We start from the raw sequence: 10847 nt of genomic DNA, 5'->3' as shown, positions 1-10847 counted from the left end.
AAGGAGCTGTATTGGCCTCTTGTTTTTTGATATATGGTTTGTTGTGGGAAATAGATCTCTCACTGAAATGGGAAGCAAATATAGGTAGAGCAGAGTTAAATTATGTACTTAAAAACGTATAGAGTGTTCTTGAGTTGCAGAAATCCAATATTAGTACTGTTTCCATTATGTAGTGTAGTCAGGGATGGGTATGAAGCATACCCTGTTTGAAAATCATGTATGCAAATAGTAAAGTGTATTTTCCTTGTGTGCTTGCAGAAATATATTAACCATTTAAGCAACCATGCTGGCCGCAAGGCTAGTATGCCTGAGGACGTTATCATGCCAGACTATCCGGCCTGCCATCGTTCAGACTTCTCCAGCTTTGAGGACCACCAATATAAAGGCATACAAGCTGTGGCAGCCTAGCCAGGTATGGTAATTTTACTAATGTTTCTGATTGTTTACATATGGAAAGGTTAAATCTTTTTTCCAAAAGAATCACTTTACAGGTGGTATCTGCTGTGCATTGAACATGAGCCTGTTGCTCTTCATGGGGTTCCTGTATTAACTTGATGAGAGAAGAGTGTTACTTAATTACAGGGTAGGGATTTTAAGAGCAGTTCAAGTTCCCTGTTGAAATTTGTAGAACTTCAGGGAGGTGTTTAGTAATGGATAAGTTTCATCAGATAAGGTGAGTAAGAATTTTTGTTGGATACCTAGAAAGAGGCAAGGGGGTAAAAATTGTAAATGTCTTGCTACTGTACAAAACAATATATCTACAGCGACTTCAGTCACAGTACATGTGTAGAGCTCTAGCCCAGGTTAGAGCAGTTTCTGACCTCTGGCACACAACTCGTGATCTCATCAGTGGTGTCAAAAGTCAGTTGTTAGTGTCCTGAGAACAGTTTGTCCATTTAGTGAGAGATGTTTCGCTTTTGCTGCCTTTAGAGATAACACTCATCTTCTTTCAAGGAATTTCTTCCAATTTAATGTTATCTTTGGACTGTTGCATTAGGTAAAGGGATTGCTTTTTTGTTATGAACTTGTGGAAAGCACCTTTGCCAAATTCTCTTGCCTCCTTTCTGTGTTTGTCTTACATATGAGTCTTTTTACATATGATCTTAAGCTTATAGTGTATATTTTTGTTTTATTTCAAAGACCTTTGTTCAACTTTTGTTCTCTAAGTCAGTCTTAAACATGTAAAAATGCAGAATTTACGCTGTGCTCTCCAATATAGTACCTATAAATGTAACTATAAATTGGAGTTCATTTCTGCTTAGGAGAGTAAGGGCATTTAATTTCACCATTTTACGGAGAGAAAGTTATATCTTAAGACCTTTTTTTAGTACCATGGGAATTGCGAAGAAGAAAATCAGACATTTCGTTTTGTCTTTTAGCTGAAGTAAATACTTCGAAAATTCAGAGTGTTGATTCTGTGCTTTCAGAATGCATAAATTAGAGAACAACTGTCTACTTATTCACGCATGCTCTTAAGCTTTCATGATCTGTTGAGCATGGCTTTTCCATTTTTTATGGGGTATGAACAGAGTAAGAGACTATCTAGCAATTTTAAGGATACCACGTAAATGGTATTATTTTTGTTGAAGTGTAAATTGTTTTTCCTTAAAAATATTTGGTCATTAGTCTGTAAATGCAGCTTATTAATAAGAGATGTTTGCTCTTATGTCCCTTTTTTAAAAAAAGTTATTTTTTTAATGTTACTTTTTAACAGTGTTACGCCACAAGAGTAAGAACGGGAATAAGACGTGGAAAAATTGGCCAAGAGATCAAAGAAGCAGCATTTGAGCCATCTGCAGAAACTGCAATCAAAGGTAGAGAAGCTCTACGTTAATGGTTACACTTGAATTCTAAACTTCTTCGAGGCAATGCTTTTTATTGAATCCATTAAATACATTGAAAAGTAACTTTTTAACACTGAATTTTATTAATGACTCTCTCTAGTGGATAGGGTTGGTTTGTCTGTCTTTTTTAGTAATGTCTAAAATGGCAAAGACCACATGGTACAGAGAAGCCTCCAGTTTTCTCTTTGAGCTTCTATTATGAGAAATTTTCTCTCGGTGGATCACAAATGGATTGTTTAAATAGCAGTGTTCTGTGAATGAGACTTGCAAATATTCAGCAAGAGAATTGAATTGATAAATAGTATTTAGATTCACTAGTCAAAATTGTGTCTCTAATGTATTAGAAAAAATATGATTTTAAAGGACTTTTGCAGCCCAAAGTAGTCACTCAGCTGTTTTTCAGTTACACCAACATCGTATGCTTAATATTGTTAATAGCAGCCATATTCTGATGCCTGTGAGTGCAATACATCTGAAAGAATCACACAGTAGAAACTAATAGAGGAAACATTTATTGCTGGCTGTGAGCTTTGGAAATCTCTTTTTGAACTGATTTGGATCTAATTGTTACCGGAGAGCTCTTGAGGGAGCAAATGTTAAGGGTAGATCAATGACTGTGAAAGAGAGAGGCCCAATTTTTCTCCTAGAAAACTTAATTAGTGTGTGTTGGGATTCCTGTCTGTTATAGTAATGAAGATCAATAAAGTTTGTGACTGGCTAGTCTCCTGTTTCTTGCTCTGTTTTATGAATCTATGTTGTGTTGACAAGCTATCTAGAGTATTTCAATTTTTTTTTTTTTTAAGAACTGATAAAACAGTAACTCTTGAACAACTACTGAAGTTAAATGAAGCTTTAAGATCTGTATCTAGGATCAGTTACCTAAACTATTACATAAAAATGCTATTATACAAGAAAAAGCATTCATAAGCGCATTATTTTTTTTTTTTTATATAGCTGATCGCCTGGGAAGACTAGTTGTTGCTGGAGGGGCTGCTGTTGGCCTGGGAGCTCTGTGTTACTATGGAATGGGCATGTCCAGTGAGATTGGAGCTATTGAAAAAGCTGTGTAAGTAAGATGACTTATTATTTTAAGTTAAGACTCCATGAAATGACACCCTCCTGTGCTTACTTCTGCCTCTTCTCTGCTGTACATTTCAGTGTATGTCTGACTTACCCTTTCTGAAGCCCCAAACAGCCCTCACTTCTGGTATGCAAGACTTCTAAGCATAAAATCCAAAGCAAATTTGGGGTAATTCCAGCTTATATGCATATTCATTGACTTGAGTTTGTTCTTTATTGGCAAATTTAAAATTTGCTTGCAAAGGCTATATGAGTACTTTTCATGAAGATCCCACAGATAGTTTAGAAAAGGTACTTGGTCATCTGTAAAAATACCAGTTAAGAATACATTGCCTGGTGTTACTGTGAGACTTCGCTCCTTAAACCTCAGTACAACCTTCTGTGAGAAGGTTGAGGAGAGAATTTCCTTCGCACATGTTCCATATGTTAGCATAAGCCCTGCTCGTAATGAATTTGTTTTGCTTAAAAGTGGCATGAATTACTACTTGGATAACAAAAACCAACTGCAAAATCAAAGCCTATAGTTATTTCAGCTTTGGATAGTGATAAGCTGAGGCTTGGGCAAGTAAGTGCTGGATACACTTTGGCTTGCTTTTGCCCCACCAACAGTTGGAAGTGATCACTGCTTGTAGCTATATGAAATTGTTCATCTAAAAACTAGTGTTCATGTATTTTTATTCTTACACAAGCCTTCAAGTAATGGATCAGAAGAGTAAAATGGTAGAAAATGTGTGCAGCATGTTTATTCTTGGTATTAGCTGGGGAGGTTTCCTGGCCATGGTACAATTGAATTGTAGTAGAGAAGCTGTGATGTTGGCTTCTCTTGCTGTTGTTGGAGAGTTCTCGTAATGACTTGTGTGTCTTGTGATGCCTGATAAATATGTACGTTATGACTCAGCATTTGGTGGACAGCTCAGCAGGGAACTTCATGCTTGATACACATTCTGCAGATAGGTTTTTACTAATTTATGTATGCACATTTTTTTTTTGTAGTTAAAACATTGGTTATTTTGTTCTTACATGCTTCCTCCATAGTGTTGATTCAAAACTATATTATTTGTGACTTGCAATATTTCTAAAGATTTGATTGCTATACCAAATAAGTTGTTGCTAAACCCCAGCATTATTATGAGACCCGTCTGATATCTAATAATGGACTTAATAGCTTTGATCATGTTTTTGGTTGATCTTAATGCTGGTACTGATAATTGCCTAACTATGCATTACTGCATATTTTTCAGCATTTGGCCACAGTATGTGAAGGACAGAATTCGCTCGACCTACATGTACTTTGCGGGAAGCATTGGCTTGACTGCACTGTCTGCTGTAGCAGTGAGCAGGTCTCCGGCGCTCATGAGCCTTATGACAAGGGGCTCGTGGCTAGTAAGCACATGCGAAATCTAAAGATGCTTTCTGAGTGACTGGTCCCAGGTGTGACAAATGGTATCAAAAATGCAAAATTTTGACTCCTTTGTGACAGATGGTGCAAAACTTAAGGTATTAAACTCAGTGGTCCAGAGACTAGGAAGAGTTCAGCTGAGCAAGGGATGCATGGAGGTAATGTTCCTTAAGCGGGCATCATGAAAGCCTTGGTACCTACAAGTTGTGGTGTAAAACTGTGGTGATAAAAGCATTGGCAACTGGATTTCGCAGGTACGTCAGGCAAGGCGGACAGTGACAATCATAGCTGTTCCATTACTTAGCTTCTGAATTGTCGAAAGCTTAAACTGCGTAAAACCAGATAGCACCCTGCTAGCTGGCTTTATCAGGCTTTATTAATGTGCTGTTGTAGGTAGGAAATGTGCTGAAAGATTTACAGAAGAATACATTGGTGCTTTCAAAACACCACCCTATGTACATATTAAAGCTGTGGCATAGTGACTACCCATATATCCAAAGAGAGCGTAGGTATAGGCAGGGAGAAGCTAAGTTGCTTTCAGTAAGTGACATTACTTCTTAAAGACTCGAGTTCTTAAGATCAGTACACATCTTTCAAAGCTGCTGGCTTTTAATACAGTGGTTGATACTTTCATCTTTGCAAATACCGAGTAACTTACAGAATGGATCTAGATAGGTTAAAGTGGCCTGAGCAATACTGATCCTCTGTCTTAAATGATTTGATTGCTTTGAGTAGCAAAACTAAATAGTTTGGCTTTACTTCTTGTTTGTTTGGATTTTAAGTACAGTTGCTTTCTAAGACAGGAATTCAGCTTCAGTATGGTAGCCGATTACATTGCTGACTTGCACCTGGTATGTTCCTTTAATAGTTTATCTTTGACAAACTATTTACACAAGTTCTATGCTAGCTTGACTAGCTATCTGCTAGTAAGAACCTATTATAGGTAGCCATCAGAGACTAATAGTACTATTTCCATCATTTTCTAAAACCGGGTACATTCTAATGCATTCCTACTCCAGCCTGTCCCCTTCTGTATGTCTCTTTGAAAGTTACCTTCTGTCTGCCAAGGCCAAAACGATACTCCTAGTTAAATTGCCCAAGTAAACTGTTCATAAAATGTTTGCTGAGTGCATGTGTGATAAGTGTAGTTGAAGAATGATAGTTAAATGCCGGCATCAACATAATTCTGCAGTGATTAGTTTAATAATACATCCTTGGTGATTAACTAGAAGCTGAACCTTTCTGACCAGTTTGTTAGCTGCTGGAAAATTCTGTTCAGAAGCAGCAATAAGGAGAGGTGATGAGGTTTAAAAATCAGTGGCAGCAAAAGCATATGTGAACTGAATATTGGGTTTGGGTGGAGAAGTGTACAGGAAAGATAGTGTTTACATTTCAGGAACCCAGGGTGAATGAGCGGAGGTATCATAGATTTTCCTGCTTCTGTTGTGCACAAGTAGGAGATTGTTGCAAGTTTATCACTGAACTCAAATTCTTAAAAGATTGAGTAGAAGGAAAACAAGAATTTACTCTTCTTTCAGCATTAGGCTGTTAATTTCTAATCCACAAGTTAGAACGTATCTGGGGGCAGAACAGAGACCATATGTGGTGATGCCAAACTGACGGGTCTAATGCTGTGTTTTTGTAGGCAATAGGTGCAACTTTTGCAGCTATGATTGGTGCTGGAATGTTGGTCAGGTCTATATCCTATTCAGATAGTCCAGCAGCTAAGCATCTTGCCTGGATGATGCATTCAGGTATGTGGGTTTTACTTTTACTTTTCATTATAGTGGAATATGTGTTTGGTTGTGTGTGGTGGGGTGTGTGTTTGGTGATTGTGTGTTTTTTATTTTTTGTGTGATCCTGTTTAACAAAGCTTTGGTTTTTAGAGTGAACTTTAGATACAGTTTCAGGAGAATTGTAGTTTTCAGAGACCTGTGAGAACTGAATGTCAGTGACCTTTAAGTGTCCTTCACACAACTCTAATATTTTATAATCTTGTATAAAGCCATGCTTTTGAAGTTGATACAAATATGCCCTATGGGATAGAACTGCATCATCGGTTTGGTTTACTGACCGCTTTATGGCACTGTAGCATCTCTAAGTGCTGCTGTGCACTCTTAGCCATATCAACTTGTTTTTACAGTGAAATTGTTCAAACATTGGTGTTCTCAGTTACAAGAATTGCTGCAATGTGAAGGCCAAGTTTTGCTTGCATCAAGTTCTCCCACAAAAGCCTACTATTACCATTAATATTTAGCCTGCACTCATTGTAAAACATCGGCCTACATTCAGTTTGCTTGTGTAGTCTTTACAGTATGTTGCTAGGCTGAATAATGCAGGGAGAAAGACAGCAACATTATGTTAAGATGAGCTAGCAGCTACTGAGCTAGCAGCTATTTTTGCTGTTGTGTGAAGTGTCGTCATCACCACCTGCAATGTTGTGAATTGGTTTTATTACTAACAGCTTTCCTGGAAAAGGGAACTTGTTTACTAAAGCCCTGTTTTAAGGAGAAGGGTTAGATTTTTCAGCAGGATATTTTATTTACTATTGATATGAAAGATTTTTTTTAATGGTCTTGTGATGAATCTTCTATGTGTGCTAAATAAAGGATATTTGAAAACTGACTTTAAACTTGGCACTTTAGTATTTAAACAACAGCTTCCTAGATGCATGTTCTCGTGAGGTGTGTAAAATGGGCTTACAGATTAGTTTCGCACTGAAGGAAATAACTTTACAAGTTGCCTTAATAAGGCAAGCCACTACTTGAAATAAGTGGTTTTTGTTTTCTAACATGTTTTGTCGGAAACAATTTATGGTTGAGGAATGACAAGTGTTAGGCACTGAAATAGTATTTAACTCTCTGGAGCTAAAGATTTTTATCAATGAAAGAGGAAATCAAGTTTATTTCAGTGGTTGTTGTTATCATATGTTATTATTACAATCTGACATTAAGAGAACAGATGGAGGCTTCATACAAGACTCCAGTGAGAAATCCAGCTTCACTTAACTATTTCTTGCAGCACAAATTTGTCCTGCCTTTCAGCTTTGAGTGTTCTTGTTGCTAGTAGGTAGTTGGCAGTTCTGTGCAAAGTATCTGCTGACCAGCTGTGTTTTGAATAGATCAATATGCTGGCTAGTCCTAAAGCTTTCTTCCACAACCACTTTTCCTGGAATATTCTTTAGAACTAGGTGAAAGTAGGTCACTTATTTTAAGATTGCCAGTCTGTCATGCTTTCATGCCTTCCAGATAGTTACATAGACAAGCACAACGGCATTTTTGTCCCGTAAATGGCATAGTTTGAGCTATACTGTCTGGCTGCAAAAACATGATTTTAGCAGGTGGAGTCTTGAGCAGATCTGTTGCTAACAGGCTTTGTTTTTGTTTTCTTTAACCAGGTGTGATGGGTGCAGTGGTGGCTCCTCTAACTTTCTTGGGAGGTCCCCTGCTGGTGAGAGCTGCCTGGTACACAGCTGGCATCGTTGGAGGGCTCTCCACTGTGGCCATGTGTGCGCCGAGCGAAAAATTCCTGAATATGGGAGGACCCCTTGGAATAGGCTTAGGCTTTGTTCTTGCTTCCTCAATTGGTAAAACACTGTTTACATACTGTCCCCAGTTAAGATTTGCCTTCACTAGTACAGCAGAAGATGCTATGTTTTGTGTTGGAAACAAAGTATATAGTGAAATTACAATTCTGGCCAGTGTTAATCTGACAAATGTCTGATAGTGATGGCTTCTGTTTCTGACTGCTGCCAGTGGATGACTAGGGAGGATCGTAAGCATCAGCAAACCTTCTCATCCGCTCCTTCTCCTTTCTTTGTTTCTGTACATTGCTATGTAAAAGCCACAGGGACAGAACCACTTTCACGTAAAGAAAAGTATGGGTTTCCCTAGCGTGCTTAAAATTCCCGTGGCAACTTGTATATGCATTATTTCCAGCTGTTGTATGCGGGTGTAGGAAAGTAGCTGGTATGCAAGTACACTACAAGCACATGACAATTTTTGAGTACTCCTTGAAAAATATTTGCTGTAGTAACTGAAATGTGAGTTTATCCAGAATAAGAAACTTGCAGTAGTTTTAACACTCTTGTATTGTTTCTTCCCAGGCTCCATGTTCTTGCCTCCTACATCTGCTTTTGGTGCTGGTTTGTATTCCGTAGCCGTTTATGGTGGGCTGGTGCTCTTTGGCATGTTCCTGCTCTATGATACCCAGCATGTTATCAAGCGTGCAGAGACCCTGCCCTACTACGGAGTAGTTAAATATGATCCGATCAATGCGTAAGTGTTCCGCGTTAGCAGTCTGTGTTACATTGCAGTGTCCACATCAGAATTTGCTTCAGATGGAAGTATGCTTTGAGGAAAAAAAAAAAAAGCCTTTTGTTTACTGTCAAAGTGTATTGCTCTAAAATGTGAAGAGCCATGGGGTTCTTGAGATAGAAGCTAGAGAATATTTTATGTGCTTCCAACAATATGAAAATGTTTTCTAAAAAAGTTAACTCAGAAGGGAAAGGTTTTTTTGTATCTGCTCTCTGAAAATATCAGTCAATATCACCTCAGACAAGGCATGTTAACTCTCTTGTAGTTACCTTATATTTGTTACTTTAAAAAAATAAAAAAAGCTTTATCAGCATAATAGGTAAAGAAAGAAGGATTAATTAACACTCATCAAGTACAAGTTTAATTAAGCAAGTAGCTTCCTTGCTACAAGGGTTGTCTTTCTGATCTTAGGTGAATTGCTTACTTCCTTCCTTGGATTCCTGATCATTAAAGTAAAATAATTGGTAAAGAGTACCAATCTTTAAAAATCCTTGGAGGTAAGCAAATAGAAGTTCAGCATAAAAACTGAGGACTGCTGTCCAGTGAGACCTACCAAGAAGGTATAGGTTTTATACATCACATTTTCAGAGGACACTATAGTTGATTTTTGTCACAGGCCCTTAGAAATTGTTTTTAAAAATGAATTATAATGGTATGAGACACAACCAAATACTACTTCTGTTCAACTAGATTTCCTTTGCTTTCCTGTTTCCTAGGTGCCTGGGCATCTACACGGATACACTGAACATCTTCATTCGGGTGGCCACCATGCTCGCCACTGGTGGGAGTGGCAGGAGGAAGTAAACCAAGGCTCCTCTGCAACTGTCTGGTGGATCAAACTTCTTGGTTGTCTGCCTAGTGCATATGCTCAATAAAAACTTGTGGCTGCAAGCAGTTTTGCTGCAGGAGTCAGGAAGTTTAAAGTATTTCAGCAAATTACTCTTGGTTCAGTGCAATGTTCAGACTTAATAGTTTTTCCTTGAACACTTTCTAGTTTTCTGTTTAAAATGGTGTGAACTGCTTCTAGTTGTACATTATTTGGGGAAAGTAAATTATTTTTAATATATTGAGTAAAATAATTTGTCATCTTCTTAATAGATTTGAAAGCAGTTCCTGTTTCCTTTTTACTGCAATTTCACAGTAAAAGGAAGTAATCTGTAAAGTGGTCTCCCTTAGGCAAATAGGGATAAAGCTACTTAAGGAAATGCTGTTGAGATAAAGAATTTTCAGTTAAGATGGTGTAAAATGATCTTTCAGTGATATGTGAAGAACTGTAGAAATTGGATACAGCACTAACTGCAGTAGAAACTTCAGAAATGCTTAAGTAACCATTAAAAATGTTGGCCTGGTTGGATGAGGTGACCAAAAACAGAAAGGGACAGGAAGACAAAGCTATGTAGCATCTATTCTATATGAAAACTTCAGTCTTTTTCTGGAGCACATATTAAGGCACTGGAAACTAAGACAAGAGTTTTCATATTAACTGAGTATAATAGTAACTAGGCTCTTATGATGAAAAAAAACTGTCAATTGCTGGAGAGCAATAGAGGTGTGTGGTTTTTTCCAGTGATGAAATGGCAGTATTGCAGGTAAAGGACAATCTTTGGGAAGAATTCCCAGTGCTCAGCTTCTCTTACCAACTTGGACAGTTGGCACTGACGGAGGCAGTTAAGGATGTTCTGGTGTAAACCCAAGTAGAAGATTACCATACTCTTGCATCTTTACCTCTTTCCTTAACTCTTCTCCACATTGCTATGATTAGCTCTGTCTAAAATGCTCCTTATCAGTGAGGTTGACTTGACATTAGCAAATGTAAACTTGCCAAGCTCTGTTGCTCTGTCTTGGAATAAGAGGTGTGAGTTCTTGGGCACAAGAAATTTTTAAGCAAACGTCAACAACTCGGACTTTCATTTTCTGATAAGCATGCTATGCTCATGTATTGACTTGTGGAACAATAAAATTCTAGCCTCACAAGCTTACTGTTCACTTCTGTGTTAATGGAAATATTTTGCTACCTTGCATTAATGTGGTTAAGTGCACTGTAAATATTTTGCTGACTAATTCTTCTATTGTGAGAACGCTAATGCATACATCCCTAAGGAATCCATGAAGATGGCTTCCAGTTTCAGTGGCTCTTAAGGATGTTTCCCAGAAAGAGATGCTGATCAACACTTGTGGTGGCCCAGTAAAGTGTCCCAGTAAGTGTGA

General features: G+C 37.9%; 1 protein-coding gene across 1 annotated transcript; it reads left to right on the top strand.

The window, feature by feature from the left end:
- The first annotated feature begins 267 nt into the window (after positions 1–267).
- On the top strand, positions 268–10613 carry GHITM (growth hormone inducible transmembrane protein). Its single transcript, XM_010224797.2, has 8 exons — positions 268–412; positions 1715–1814; positions 2799–2910; positions 4166–4307; positions 5969–6077; positions 7721–7909; positions 8429–8600; positions 9356–10613. Exons 1-8 carry the CDS (start codon positions 284–286, stop codon positions 9441–9443), a joined length of 1041 nt encoding a protein of 346 aa, XP_010223099.1. The 5' UTR covers positions 268–283; the 3' UTR covers positions 9444–10613.
- Positions 10614–10847: the final 234 nt, after the last annotated feature.

The sequence above is a fragment of the Tinamus guttatus genome, unplaced genomic scaffold (assembly GCF_059628265.1).
Source record: "Tinamus guttatus ecotype Peru unplaced genomic scaffold, ASM5962826v1 Tinamus_guttatus_pri_ptg000246l, whole genome shotgun sequence".
In the NCBI taxonomy this organism is placed as follows: Eukaryota; Metazoa; Chordata; class Aves; order Tinamiformes; family Tinamidae; genus Tinamus; species Tinamus guttatus.
The sequence above is the reverse complement of the archived record's forward strand: the minus strand, read 5'-3'. Positions and strand labels throughout refer to the sequence as shown.